Here is a 15,590-nt window from a genome sequence, read left to right as displayed (position 1 = left end):
GCTTTCAAAATTAGGCGGTTATCTGCTTGAATAACCACCAGACTAATGTAATATAATCCTTAAACTCATGTTAGAGGTTAAGCTCATTCATCAGTGAAGGGCTCATTTTAACTGTCCACACCCATCCAGGAAAAAGAGGGCAGAAATGTTCCCAGTCATGACTCACTGTGAGCCTTAGGGAACAGGGAGGGAGCAGCTGACCTCACACTGTGTGATAACTGTTAATCTCACCATGGAAAAGTCTTTAGCAGGAAATAAGGCAGACTTAAGACAGCTGCCTACTAGGTACGGGACATGTTTGCATTGGAAATGGAGGACACACATACTTGTGTTTTATTAAAATCCGGCTTGATTTGGTAGCTGGCCAAGTGGACATATACGTATACATACATACAATTCAATTACCTGGTAATTTTCTTCTCCTTGAGTAAACGATTAACATAAAAATGTAAAATAAAAAGTCTCACACTTCGAGAATCTTTGGGAACCCAAGCATCAGTCAAAATTCATGTCAAATACATTTTATTTTCAGCCATACCAACGTGACTTTCTTTCATCAAAGCTACTAATAAACCGTGATCAACATTAAGCCACGATCTATAATTTCTGGTTAAGAGTGTTAGGCAGATGGCTTACAATCGTATTAGAGTAATAAATTACTACACAAACAGTGTGATCATAAAACTGACAGACTATAGTGTTTTTTTGGGGTATTTTATGTTGGCATCTTTAAGGCTTTTAGGGCCATTTGTGTGTGTGTGTGTGTGTGTGTTAGTGTAATTACAGATTGTGGCTTTGGTAGTTATACAAGGACATTCTGACAATCTCTTAACTGCATCTCCTATTTAGCACCTGATTGAGTGCTGATTGTCTCACATCTCAAGTAAGATACACACCTCACCCTCCATTTATTATTACACATTCATTAATGTACCAAAATACTTCATATAATGATATAAATACTAATATCATGATTTGAAATAACGAGTAAACCAATTCACATACAAACACTCAAACACATCAATCAAAACTCGTTTAACTGATATACTTAAAACGAAGTGCTGCTGATTTTCAGCATGATACAATTCAATGATGGCAAAGTGCAAAGACAGCAGAATCAGTAATGCACCAAAAAAGCAGCTTCTAATAAACATATTCACTGTGTTCTGTGACAAAGCAGCTCCAACATGGCCATGTGGCGATAAAGGGGGAGAAATGCTTTCCTTGTTGACTCAGTTTAGCAGAGTTCTGCTTTAAAGCCCCGACGTTTGCACTTGTGTACAAACACGTGTACCGACTGGATTGTGAAAAGCTTCGTATGATATTCGATCAGACAAAAGGCAATTACACATGACATTTCTTAAGAAAATACTTATGCTTCTCTTCATTTATTGAAAAAAGGCCTCTTATTTAACCCTTGCCTGGCATTTGTTGTCAACCAATAATCATGACGGCCGTCTTATTATAAAGACATCGGCACAACATAGAAGGCAACAACATTGGCTTGAAAAAACATGATTGCACTGAGCTACCATCAATTATGTGCTGAATGGCTGGACATACCAACACTGTTAATCAATGCATGCAACTTCCACAAATGCTGTAGGTAGAGGAGGAGGAGGAGAGTTAGCCAGAGCAGACTTATCCACTATCAAATATACAGCAGGTAATCCCTCTTGACTCTTTTTATGAAGTGTGCAGTCATTGCAATGTCTCCTTCGTCATCTCAATGTTCTCCTTCATGCTGGGCTCTCCTTTCTGTCCCTCCATCACAGTCTCACTGGCAGCCCTGGCTGGCGGCTCCTCCAGTTGCTCTAGTTCTTCCAGTATGGTCTGGACGCGACGGACTCCGTCTCGTCTCGCTTGCCGTACGTCTGAACGGCCCTCTGGGTCGACAGAGTCCAGCGCTAAGAGCTCTTTGGTGAGCAGCTCCTCCAGTAACAAGTATTTCTTATCATTCTTCTTCCCATCAAAGCACTTCACCTCCTGCTCCAGTTTAGCGACTCTTTCCACTATTTGCTGTACCTTAGCTAAGCCTGGGTGGATGGGACCCTGAGCAGCTTGTCCAGCCTCTACTTTTCCAGGTGGGACCTCCGGAGGAAAAGCTTTCATGTCCTGGGGCTCTGGTTTTGGAGGTATTTGAACTGTGATGTCTGAACTGTGGTGTTGTGGTTGTTCAGGTTGCTGAGGCTGTGGAGACGTCTGAGGTGGTGCCTGCTGAAACTGCTGTGGCTGCTGGAACTGTTGAGGTTGCTGAGGTGGAGGCTGCTGGAAGTGTTGAGGCTGCTGAGGTGGAGGCTGCTGGAAGTGTTGAGGTTGCTGAGGCTTTTGGACGTCGGCTTCTGTGTGCATCGGCTGGGGGAGCTGCGTGTTCTCGGGTTTCTGCTGCATGCTTTGTTGTTCCTGCTCCATTTTCTGTGGCGGCTCTCTCGTGAGGATATGCTGCTGAACCTTAGAAGTCAAAAACAATTTATTGGAATCTGTCAAAATCTAGGTCACAGCATGCTAACAGGGAAATCAAAGCTTTATATATATATCTGAAAAAAACAAAAAACAACAACACGCCACACAGAAAAAGTAAAATTACCTGTGGCCTTTCTCCCATCACTTGTGATATAACAGGTGACTGGCTTCTGATGTGAGGAGGGAGATGAATGGAGGCAGTATCGCGGTGCTGAGGAAACAGAGTTGGCGAAGCCTGTTCCCGGGGGGGCTGCATTGCAGCAGAGTAGCCGGGCCATTCATCTGTCTGAAGACGATGGAAGGGCTGCTGATGTTCTGGGTAAGGGATGCGCTGAGAGTAAACTGAGGGATTTAATTGAACCTGTGTTTGTCCCCCTCCACCCTCATGAATCACTGGTATAGGGATATAACCAGACTGGAGACCGGTGCTGCTGGGCCGTGAAGGTTGGTGATGCGTAACAGTATAAGCCTTAAAAATAAATGAACAAATTAAAACAGTCAAAATTCAGTAGTTGTTTGAAAATTGGAACATTTCTGCCTACTGTAAACATTATACTCCATCTGGTGGCACATTTAAACTCAATTCCCACCTCTGGTGTCTGTGAGACAGGCGAGCTCGTCTTTCCAGGCTCAGCGGAGGAGCTGTCTGACGGGCCATGTAAAGGCGATCTAGGCCTGCAGTGGAGCCCCGGCGTTGGGGAAGGTGTCCGCCCATCTGTCCGGATGTTCTGTGCAGTGCTCGGCTGGATGTAGGAATAACACGGGTGCTGCTGCTGCTGCCTCAGTTCTGCACCCTCATGATAGACTGGGATGGGAACATAACCTGGGCGAAGAATGGGGTGCTTCATCTCCCTCACAAAGGTCTTCTGTGTCTCCTGAGGACTTAGTTCTGGCTGTATGTTGGGTCCATTTGCTGACACTTCTCGAACCTGAAACATAGCAACATAGCAATCTATGTAACCTTATACTCAGATTAATTACAGTTGCTGTTGTAGTTTATTGCAAATTTTAGGCATCGGTTGATTACAAAATGTGCTTTAATATATTTTTAGCCAACCTATTCTTGCTCATGGGTGTGTAACAGAAGAAAAATTACTTTTACATATGTTAAATATTCAGCTATAAGCTCCTCCACTTAAAGAGTTGCATTTAAGTCCACGTACAACAGGACATTTTACGATGTGCCACTAAATGTTTTTCTTCAAAGTATTAAGGAATTTTAAAAAGCAAAGTGTTTTCCATCCTGAGGTAACTGCAGAGGTTATAGGTTAAAATGTCACAATTTCGCAGAGGGATGCCAAAAGTATTGAATCTTTGATATGTGAACCCACAGGCTCTGGTGCGTTTCCCGTCAGACAGCTTGCTGTTTCCGTGATGAATATTATTGTTGATTGTTTCACAATCAGAGTAACATAACCTGGATGAATGTCCTGACTTATCCAACAACAACAGTTAGCACATCCTTGGATCTAATAATATCAGCCAAACATTAGGATTTTTACAGAAAGAGGAAATGTGGTTTGCTTTGATTGAAAAAAAAAAAAAAGCAAATATATGAGTTCTTTCCACATAGCACAGTAAATTCTTTCTCGAGCAACATTTATTCATCCAATCATAGACAATCCCAGGATACATTTGTATACATACAAGAGTAAAATATAATTAAAAGAAGGGGCTGGGTTCTACCGTATGACTAGTAAATCAATGCTTTAAATTTCCATTTTCTACTGCAGAAAGGCGCTTGTTTTCTATTAGTATTACTCTAGACTACACACCTGCACATGACAGCTATGGATGGGTACAAGCAACAGGTCTGCCAGTTCAGCACTCAGTTAATGGCATAACTGAAAAGTGACAAAAGTTGTACCAGCTGCCCGAAACACACCCGAAGTAAACACCTACAAAGCAAACACTGCATTTATCTGTAAATCAGTGGCATTCTTCCAGTAGGACTAAAGTAATGAAATAGCCGTGAACGACCCTTTGCCCTCTGCCACTATGGGACACTGCACGCTGCCAGCACCATTGCACCAATTTTATCCCCCAACAGCTGTGTCTTTCTAGCAGATTCCTCTGGACACTAACTTTGGACAACAGCGTCTCTCTCTCTGAGACGAAAGATTACCAGCTGGCAGGCTGTGAAGCTCACTTCAGCCCACGGGTTTTCTCTGCAGACCTGTGCGCTTTCACAACACGGTTTTTAATACAGCTGAATGCGATACGCGGGGGGCAGCCAGCGCCCGGCTACAGCCGTACACAACCGAAGCGAAGTGGACCAGCCTCGATCCTTGTAAGGGAAAAAGTTTAATATGAGCAGGACGTCGCAGCACTGTTTTGCACCGTGAAAGAAACACATTAAAATGCCGGGGAGCTCATCATGGGTAGCCTTTTGCATGCTGCAGAGTGAGTCATCGAGTAATAATAGTGTTAGATCATGACTCGGGAACATATCAGAGTTGATCACCCGTTATAATGGGCTTATGAGCTGTCCGTGAGGGGGAGGCAACGGTGCCAAACAGGGCCTACGGTCAACAAGACTAATATATAACAGTGATGTAGCGCAAAGGCTTCTGCCGCTTTAACAACGCAACAAACCAAAACATGCACCACAACCGACGCACGTCGACAGAAAAAAAAATAGCGGTGAAACTGCCGTTAGCCGTTACCGTTAACTGACCAACTTTATCCCGCCGCTCTTTTACCTTTTTCGTGTCGTGTCTCGGGTCATTCCAGGTTGTGGTACGGTTGTTGTGGTCCACGAAGAAGGGCCATCCAGTCTGAGGGTCAATTTTTACTTCCCAACCGAGGGGGAGAGGGTCGTTGTCATTACTCGCCATGGTCAGTATCGGTGACTGTGTCTTCATGCCGTTCATATTGCTGGCTGTCGAGTACTGAGACATTTTATACGGGCGACGGACGCTTTAAAGATTCCTTCAAGTGACGTGGAAAAGTGGGCTGGAAGTTTCTCGAAATAGCAGGGTTAATGTTGGGGGCGGACAGCGCTGGATACAGTGGCATGGGTTCCCAGATTTGTTATGTCGCAGGCAGACCCCCCCCTCACATAGACACAGAGTAAACCCTCGATATTTTTTTTTTTTTTTTTTTTTTTTTTTTTTTTTGCCCACCCCACCATGCATCCTTTTCCCCCTCTTTGCTGTGTCCTGTCTGGGCAGAGAAGTAATCACCCTTACGTGTACAGTGGGCACTGTGGACCTTCCTCAGTGACCCCTGCCCCTGAACCATTTTCCAAGACAAGGGAATCCCAAAGTGTTTGCTTAAAAAGATGTTCTCCAAATAGATGTACTCAGACTCCCACATAATAAATGCTGTCCAAGGGAACTCAGTCTGGGTTTGCATTGATTTGGTGCACAATTATGTAACTGGTGGTGTGATAAGTGTGGGCACAGTGACACGTCTAATGACTGATCTTTCTTAATCAAAGGACTACTCCAATTCTGCCCTGTACTACAAGGAAAACACCAGTGCAGCAAACCTTTGATCTCGTGGACTTAACAGTGTCACAAACGTTCAACACATGGATTTTTAAAGGTGTTTGATATTTTGGACATTGCAGGCAACGACATCTAATATTTGCATTTTGGCATACCAGAAAATACACACGTGATTGACAGTAATAAAATATGTATTAAGTAGTTTATGGGAGCAATTCGTTTTAATTGGATATCTGCCTGCGAGGAGGGGAAGCCAACTTTAATTTTTGCAAGCTTGTCAATTATATCACCGTTAATTACCCATCGCCACGCTTTTCTTAATCCACCTCAAGCGGCTTCTTATGGCTGTAAAAATATCGCGGTTGCGCAACACAAATTAGAGCCAGTAACATTAAAGAGTGAGAGTAACTAAAGTCTTTAGTATTTTTTATGGAAAATTACTAGTAGACTTAAGAATGACAGGGGATCATTTTTTACGCATTTGTCCTTTAATAAAAGTCCTTCAAAATAAAAGCGCCCACTATGCGCCAAGTTTAAACCACAAGGAAAAAATAAAAATGAGGGGGGAAAGAAAAAAAAATGTCTTTGGGTAGTATAAAAAAAAGTACAATTCTTTGGTTCTGTACACCCAGGGTTATCACAACAGTTCAGGCAATAAACTCAACAATCTTGTTATTCAACTTTTTTTACATATACTTTGACATATAATTTCCTTCCATCCCCCACCCCACAACCACTGCCTTGTTGTGACTAAGCATTTAAAAGAGTTTGTTAATAAAGCGTGAATGTACAAGTCAAACGGGAAATTTCTTCACAGTGACATCTGAGCTCAGATTCGAGAAAGGTCCTGGTGGTTCGCGCCACTGCCTTGAGCCGTCAAATCTCGGCATTGAAAACAAGCGTACCTTTGCATTGCATTTCAAAATAAGAGTTTCGTATGCAGCTTCCTTTTCCAAAATTAATAAAATAAGTACACATTAGGTTTGCTCTTTCGGCTTTTTACAGTTAATTTTTTAAAAATGGTGTCATTCAGAAGTAACGGTCTTTAAGAAATTTTCAATTTTTTACTATTAAGAACGCAAAAAGCCTTTTATTACTTCAACCTTATGTGACGGGTCTCTTCCTGCACACGCACGTACGTACTCTGGACTCTCACAGTGTGACGTATGCTCTGGCGCCCGGTTAGCTAGCTTCTAAGCTAGTTAGCTAGTTGTGGTTTCTAATTGCCAGTTAATACCAGCTATAACTAGCTAGTAAGTGGCGTTTTCTTCCCTGGTTACTGTCAGCATCGACTATGGACGACGAAACCCACCCCAGAACCCTGTAAGTAGTTTTTCGTGTCCGGCAGTAACGTTGCGTGTCATTAGTTTCGCTATCGTCGGTGTTCGGTGGCTAAATTAGCTAGCTGTTGTTTCCACAAACAACTGGACGACATAAACATTTAGCGTTTATGCTCCACTATTTTCAGGTTAATTGACATAAGAGTTAATTAATAAGTATATGTGAGTTATATATAAGTGTTAACAACTGTCTGTTAGATGTTACTAACATCGTTAAAAACAGACTACTGTAAGGAACTTCACTTCAAAAACTCATAATCACCAATGATACTGTAATACCAGAAACGAAGTACCCGTGCTTCACTTTTTCAAAGTAAATAGCTCGTTTCCTGGAGTAAGTGGACTTCTTTTTATTTTTCCTCCTCTAGGTATGTGGGAAACCTCTCCAGGGATGTAACAGAAATTCTGATCCTGCAGCTCTTCACCCAGATAGGACCATGCAAAAGCTGTAAAATGATCACAGAGGTAAGCAGCTAAGGTTGCTGGGTTATCTTGTTTTCTACATTTTCACCTAGTTGTAGTTTTAGTTGAGCCACACTGTTAATCTGTTGTGTCTGATCTTATCCTTACAGCACACGAGCAATGATCCCTATTGCTTTGTGGAGTTCTTTGAACACAGAGATGCTGCTGCAGCCCTTGCAGCCATGAATGGGAGGAAGATATTAGGAAAGGTAGGACATAGCTGCTCTAAAAAATTATATGCAAAGTTATTAAGTTTATTTGTTGTATTAATGCCTCTCATCCTTGAATATCATACAACATTGTTTTCCTGAGTCTTCTTCACAGTTTTAAGTGCTCTCTGTGAATTCTGTTTTCAGGAGGTTAAAGTAAATTGGGCCACCACTCCAAGTAGCCAGAAGAAAGACACATCCAGTAAGCGATCGCCTATTGATTCCCCTACACCACCACGCACACAAACACACGTACACTCTGCTGGAATCAGAGTCTACTGGGGATTAGCAAATAGTTTGTTTACTATGTTCGTGTTTTCTTTTGTACTAGATCACTTCCATGTTTTTGTGGGTGATTTGAATCCAGAGATTACTACTGAGGATGTCAGGGTTGCGTTTGCACCATTTGGGAAAATATCGTAAGTTTTTACGTGTGTGTGAGTGTGAGAGTGTTTGTGTGTGTGTATTTTTTTTCTACTTGTCTTATGTGTAATACAATATGTTTCAGTCCAACCACTGATTTTTTTTTTTTTCTTCCTCCCAGTCGGTTGAGAAACAGGTTTTATAGGTTGTAAAGGTGAAACAGAAAGTTGCATTACACAATGAGGCCTGCATTACTGATGTAATCTTTTTGGTTGAAAGACAATTATGTTTGATTGTCAAGGACTGGAAATTGGCGCTCTGTGCACACCTTTTGGAGAGAAAAACGAACCAGACAACATAATGAATGTGTAACAGGAAAGGATTAACACTGGAATGGAATAGAGTAGAATAGAATAGCCCTTTATTGTCACAAAGAGTATTGCTTACATTGAGTAGAAAAGGCCCCACATCGATGCATGTAAACATACTTAAACATGGAGTAACTAATACCTTTAAAATTATGTTGTTGTTGTTTTTAGATATAGAGTGGCGACACATTTGCATTGACAATGTGGTCGGTCTATTATGTCTTTATTTTTATGACTGAACTGTCAGTTTTTTTTATGCATATGTAGGGTGTGGTAAGTAAACTGTACAGCATGTGAGCAAAATGTAAGCTGTGTATATGTACCTGAACAGCTTTTAGTTTTGAGTCTCAGTGAAGTAATAGCACTTTGGTTATTTTACAGAAATGCTCATAGGATTGGACAGGAGCTTGAAGGCTAACAGCAAGGAACTGTGCACTCTGGAGACTCAGATGTAGTTTTTTTCTCTATTTATTCCATTCTTTCCATATGTCTTTATTTGTAGATGCCATGTATTAACATGACCTAGCTTAGATTAACAAATTCCAATACAAAATGTCTTCCTCTAAATCTGTGTTTTTTGTCTTATTTTTGATTTGCATAGTGTTGTTTGTAGTGCCATGATCCTCTTCCAAAAATTCTGAAAATGTCAATTTCTCAAAATTTGCAGCTCCCCAAACTCCATACTCCATATTGGTGGTAAAGAATTGACCAGGAAAAATAAAGAAATCTGTTAACAGGCCATGTATGCCGTTTAATTCCTTTTTTCTCTTTTTGATATTTTCTATTTATTTCTGTCTGTAGTAAGAGTACGAACAGCAGCTTATAAGAATGCATGGTAATCCATAGCCATTTGCTTTGTGATTTTTAAATCTGTAGCCTACTGTTGTGAGGACTGAGCAAACAGTGGTGCTCTAGTGGTAAAGATCCATTAATACGTCAGAAATGATTTAAAGACAGTACTGTAGGCTGCATGTATTTGTACTTGTTTTTCAAGTGTTGCTTTGAAGTTATATTACGAGTCAGTACTCCGTACAAGGTCATGATAGCTAATGTAGCTTAATGTCGGACAGAGTAGAGGATTCACAGTTCATTGTGTTTTGCGTGGTTCCTTTTTTGTTTTAGTGTAGAAGATTTAAACTTCAAAGTGTGCTGAAGTTGTTCTCATTTCTCCTTCCAGGGATGCCCGAGTTGTGAAGGACATGACGACAGGCAAATCAAAGGGGTATGGATTTGTGTCCTTCTACAACAAACTGGTAAGGCTCCAGTGCGAGAACACAGACTGAAGGTTATTTCTATTTTCTGTTTCTTATCCTACTTCAATACATTCACAGCACTTAAAACTCAATTATTCATAGTTAGTCTTATCCTAACTACAAGCATCTAACATTACTAATTTCCTATTTTAATCACCAGTTTCAGTTTCAATCTCAGAATTCTGATTTTAAAATGAAAAAGAGTAATGCATGGCCACAAATGAGTTTTATCAATCTATCAAATCCATGAGTAATCGTTTGGTTTGGGTTTACAGGATGCAGAGAATGCCATTATTAACATGTCGGGACAGTGGCTCGGAGGGCGCCAAATCAGGACTAACTGGGCTACGCGCAAACCTCCAGCTCCTAAGAGCACTCAGGACAGTGAGTATTGTCAGATATCCAGTTTCGGCAGGTGCTATGATTTCAGCATTCATGTTATTCATGTTATTCACACCAAATTCTGACCCTAACGTCTGAATGCTGCTGCAGATATTGAGATTAATCAGATCAGGAAACAGTCCAATCTTCTATTATCTGGTTTTTGGTGTAGCTGTGTGAATTGTAGCTGACAGGAATGTCATCCAATGTGGTCTAATGCTGCTGCAGCCCATCTAGTTGTAGGTGGTGCATTCACAGACGTTCTTCTGCAAACCTTGATTACAATGAGTAGTTAAATGAGGTACTGTTGCATTTTTGCTCAGACAAATGACATTCATTGGATATTTTCAGGGTTTTTTTAGACTTATCTCTGTAAACACTCGAGATGGCTTTGGGAAAATTCCAGTAGATGGAAACTCAAACCAGCTTGTCCGGGACAAACAAACATGCCATGTTCAAAGTCACAAATATATTTTATTCCCCATTCTGATGCTTGGTTTACTCAAATGCATTGAGTAGCTACTATGTGATTGACTGATTAGATATTTGCAATATTGAGCAGTTGAACAGGTGTACCTAATAAAGCAGCCAAAGAGTCCGGTATTAACACACTTTGATATTGTATTTAAATATAGAAGAAACTCTCTTAAGAATAAATTCTCTTAATTTCCCTCACTTTTATCTTCACTTTCACCTTTTCATGTGACACATTTGGGTGTAGTTTGATAAAAAGTTGCAGTGCTTTTATGTGCATAAATTGCAGATTTGATTTGATTTTTATTATCAGCATGAACTAAATGTGTAAATTATAATCATCTATTTAAAAATAATCTGTTTTTATTTCAGATGGTTCAAAGCAGCTGAGGTTCGATGACGTAGTGAATCAATCCAGTCCACAGAACTGCACTGTGTACTGTGGAGGGATCCAATCAGGGCTATCAGGCAAGTGTCACATTCTAAAGATGCCATTGTTGCACCCTCTAGTCAGATTGTAATAATAACTTTTTAAGTTGCTTCCAATGAACTAACCTTGTAAACACTTTTTTGAACTCTTGTTTATCTTATCCAGAACATCTAATGCGACAGACCTTCTCACCATTCGGTCAGATAATGGAAGTCAGGGTTTTCCCAGAGAAAGGATATTCTTTCATCAGGTAATACTTGATTCTGTTGCAGCATTTGGCCTCTAGGTGTCAACACAAGCACACTGCATGAGTCAGAGACCATTTATACCTTATTCAATGTCAGCAATAGTTGCTGTTATGTTTATTCAGCGTTCCTGCTTGTAGAACTCTGGATAAGGGAGAGAAATATCTCCACATTGTTGTCCCTATGCAGTTTTCCAAAGCATTTCTAAAGTTTTTTTAGTTTCGATGTGCATGTGGTGTTATTAAAGGAAGTTATTTAACATGCTGGTAAACACGTCCCTGTCTTAATGTTAAGTATAGGGCTTAAATTATTTATTTTCATTTTAAACTGCATCCAAGCTTAACAGGAAACTTGGTTCTTTTTGTAATATGATAACAAATATGGTCTGAGCAGTATGAAAGTTTTAACTGTCCCTGTGATTTATCTGGTAGAAAATCTGACTTTCAATCTGTTCTTTTGCTTTGAAGGTTTTCCTCCCATGACAGTGCTGCCCATGCCATTGTTTCAGTAAACGGCACAGTCATTGAAGGACACGTAGTGAAGTGCTTCTGGGGCAAAGAATCACCCGACATGGCAAAAAGCCCACAGCAGGTAGAGAGAACATGTGACATAAGTGATGTTAAAATGCGTGTTTTGTATGTCAAAATTGGTAGGAATGACTACACACTAGTCACACTAGAATCAGAATGTAGTTTATTGATGTCTTAACTTCCAAACCACAAAAACACCCTGAAACTCGTGACTTTGGCCACTCTTAAAGTAATCTTGTTTTTAAGACATAATATAGAAAAAGTGGCACATAAAAGGGAAGAAGAAATTACATTGAAATTTACTTATCAAAAAGGTTTCTAGTGTCGTATTTTTCTTGTAGTATTATTTTTGCTGTTAAATAAACAGGTAAGAGATTGTATATTTACTCACTTTTCTGTCATCTGGTGTCCTTCAGGTTGATTACAGTCAGTGGGGACAGTGGAACCAGGTCTATGGGAATCCGCAGCAGCAGCAGCAGCAGCAGCAGCAGCAGCAGTATGGGCAGTATGTGACCAATGGGTGGCAAATGCCCTCTTACAACATGTATGGCCAGACATGGAACCAGCAAGGATTTGGAGTAGAGTGAGTTTGACTTTTGATATTTTATATAGCTACACTGTTTCACTTAAACACCACTTATTATATTTTAAGTTCTGAAGTATGTAACCTAAAAGCACCATATTTAACATAAAGAGAAGAACTGTGTCTTTGATTTGTTTTACAGCACACCTGATATTTTTGTCCATATTTGCACTAACTGGGTAACTGTTATCCTTTCAGGCAGTCCCAGTCAACAGCCTGGATGGGAGGCTTTGGATCTCCATCAGCCCAGGCTGCAGCCCCGCCTGGAACAGTCATGTCCAGCCTAGCCAACTTCGGCATGGCTGGCTACCAAACGCAGTGAGAAGGCCCTAACCTCAATGTAATACCAAGGCGACACAGCACTCTTACATTTGGACAGCTGCTGTGGTAAAAGAAGGGTGGGGCCATATTCACAAAGCCTTTCTAGCTAATAGTTGCTCCTACACAATTACAGTATACAACAGAAGGGAGCACACCCCTGTGCAATATTACATAAATGTCAGGTGATCAGAGCTGTACTGTCCAACAGTAATTGTGTTACTTATGAGTACAGCAGTATGGTATTTGCTCTCATGCAAAGTTAAAAATGAATGGTATATATTACCTTTATAATAAATATGTTTATATAATATTTGCTTTTCTTCATCAGAGGAAATACCCTTTCAATTCACGCAATAATGCTTTTACTGATACAGTTTTGACTCTTTTGAAATCTAGGTAATATTGTACAGGTGTGTATTCGCTTTTGGTGTAGAGTGTATGATTTTAATCATAGTCAATTAAACTCAGAACATTTAAAAAAAAAAGTTTGTTTCATTATTATTCCTAATTCTGTTTAAAAGAGAAAAAAAAGTGCTCTTGGGCTTCTCAAGTAAAGCCAAACCAACTGTTTTTGTGTGAGTACGTGTTTAAGGACACGCAGTCTTTATGAGTGCTAGACCATGTGAAACATTGAGGATTCATGCCTACAGGGTAGAGATCTTGGCAGAGACAGGACTTACGATGCCTTTCCTTTCATCACACATTTAACAGGTTGACCAGTGGGCCAACCCATTAAAACATCAATTTAGTTCTTAAATCTAATTTGTTACTCAATACAAATTCTTTCATATTTTACAAAACAAAAGGGCCTTAGAGAAAATGTACGTGTAACATAGCGCACACTTTTTAAATGCCACTATTATTATTTTATTTTTTTTTTTAATTCATCAGCTCATGAGGATTAAAAACCGTGAAAACCTCAAACATACCAACATTAATATTTAAAAACCAAACTATGGAAAAAAAAAAATTTTTTAGTTTATTTTCTGGTCGTGCTTGTCATTTTAGGGCGTAAAACAAGCCTTCACGCGAGTTCATGATAGTGCTTAACTGATCGAGCAGGTAAATCCTCCATGGATTTGTGCTATGCTGCACTGAGCCGCAAGAATGACCCACTCAACGTTGGTCTGGACCTTCAGGGAATAAAATATCCAGACTTTTAGTCCTGTTTTAATGTTTTAAGTCAAAAATGCTTTGTGAATAGAGGCCCTGGAATGGTAGTTTACCTTTCCATTATATGTGAAGAAACTCTTTGTACAAACAACTGTGGCTTTAAAGGAGATTCGGGTGGGAAATGGGATTGTGTACCAAGAAGATTTCACCTACACAGGTCTAAAAGCAAAAAAATTATTCGAATTTTCATGTTTTTTGTTGTTGTTGTTTTTGTTTTTTAAATCAGATTTCCAGACTTCAGTGAATTTTAGTTTACTCCGTACTGCAGCCAAGATGGACTAATTCATAATGTCTCAAAGGAACGGCTGCAGCACCTGGTCTCTGTATATAGAAAGTATTGTAAAAACTGCTTAACCCCCAAAACTTTGTAAAGGTAACAAACTCTGCTGTGCTGATTCTGGGGCTGGTTTCCTAGAGGAATGCTGAATCTTAAACATTTTTGTCCGATTCTTCCTCCGTGTTAACGTCATCATTTAAAACCGCTTCTTTCCAGTGGCTTTGAATTTTCTGCATAGAGTTGTAGATTGAATTTTGTACTATAACCAGCCCTAGTTTTATTGCATAATTCAAATATTATGGTTTAGTTACCCACTAGCATAAAGAAAAGCTCAAATGTTTTAGGTTCACAAAGAATTATTTTACTTTTATTCTGAAAGCAGAGGGTAAACAGTGATACTAAGTGCACGTATCACTGTTTTGTTAATGTGGCAGAAACTTCCCCTTACACATTCTGAGTTTTCGGTTTAAAGAATATTGACACGTCTCGGGTAAATCATAAAACCCGCTGAGAAATTACGACAGAAGGATTTCTCACAAACATCCTGCCATTTTGGATTTTATTTGTGTATGTGCCATTTGTACAGAATATCACACTGTACCTGCTCGTTCTGTAGTGCTAGCCAACAAACCTGATACCGATTTTGGTTTTGTTCATTCGCGCTGGGCTTTTCATTGAATTAAACAGGGTCTTGTTTGTGTAAATACAAACCTTGATCACGAATCCTCAAAACTTAAACTGATGTACATACTGTAGGTAGAATGTTACAAAGTTAATCTCCATCATTAAATTTAAGCAATATAGTTTGTGAATGAGCCTTAATTGATTTGTTGGTAAATTCTGAATTTGTTATTTAAAGATGCTCCATTTAAAATCTAAATTATTTTCCTTTTGATTTTTCCTCATTTTAAGTTTGTGTGCCATTTTCAGGATGTAGCAGGAAGCAGGTGATGTATCAACTTGAACTGCACGCTAATGACATGTAATATATTTGTTGCTTAAACTATTGAATGTAATGACGATTTGCTTTTTTTTGACCATTATACACATAAATTGAACAACAGAAGTGATGTTTATATAATAATAAAGGATGGAATCGATTTCACATTTAACGGGAAAACTCAACAAAGTCACTTCAAATAAAGAAACCTTTGAACCTTTGAATGTTCGGTACATTTATTGAACACTAATAAATGCTGCTGCAGGAAACCATATATTCACTGCCTACCAGACACAGTAAATGACAATTATTAAACTTTAGATTAA

General features: G+C 39.6%; 2 protein-coding genes across 3 annotated transcripts; one reads left to right on the top strand and one right to left on the bottom strand.

The window, feature by feature from the left end:
- Positions 1-505: 505 nt before the first annotated feature.
- bag3 (BCL2 associated athanogene 3) lies at positions 506-5,536 on the bottom strand. Its single transcript, XM_003441222.5, has 4 exons — positions 5,166-5,536; positions 3,054-3,392; positions 2,588-2,932; positions 506-2,451 (listed from the first exon to the last, which is right to left on the bottom strand). The coding sequence occupies exons 1-4, from the start codon at positions 5,361-5,363 to the stop codon at positions 1,702-1,704; spliced, it is 1,632 nt and encodes a 543-aa protein (XP_003441270.2). The 5' UTR covers positions 5,364-5,536; the 3' UTR covers positions 506-1,701.
- Positions 5,537-7,041: 1,505 nt separating this feature from the next.
- On the top strand, positions 7,042-15,488 carry tial1 (TIA1 cytotoxic granule-associated RNA binding protein-like 1). Of its 2 annotated transcripts, XM_019366528.2 has the most exons (14): positions 7,045-7,238; positions 7,624-7,720; positions 7,828-7,926; positions 8,074-8,128; positions 8,258-8,345; positions 9,039-9,108; positions 9,325-9,399; positions 9,835-9,910; positions 10,186-10,294; positions 11,138-11,233; positions 11,361-11,445; positions 11,908-12,031; positions 12,387-12,553; positions 12,752-15,488. In XM_019366528.2, coding segments are annotated over exons 7-14 (783 nt in total). In that variant the 5' UTR covers positions 7,045-7,238; positions 7,624-7,720; positions 7,828-7,926; positions 8,074-8,128; positions 8,258-8,345; positions 9,039-9,108; positions 9,325-9,397; the 3' UTR covers positions 12,876-15,488. The 2 variants fall into 2 exon arrangements, with proteins under 2 accessions (XP_003441105.1, XP_019222073.1); XM_003441057.5 differs by lacking the exons at positions 9,039-9,108; positions 9,325-9,399 and having other exon boundaries at positions 7,042-7,238.
- The last annotated feature ends 102 nt before the right edge of the window (positions 15,489-15,590 follow it).

Source organism: Oreochromis niloticus, linkage group LG13 (assembly GCF_001858045.2).
Source record: "Oreochromis niloticus isolate F11D_XX linkage group LG13, O_niloticus_UMD_NMBU, whole genome shotgun sequence".
In the NCBI taxonomy this organism is placed as follows: domain Eukaryota; kingdom Metazoa; phylum Chordata; class Actinopteri; order Cichliformes; family Cichlidae; genus Oreochromis; species Oreochromis niloticus.
This window is presented reverse-complemented; position numbering and strand designations above follow the sequence as displayed.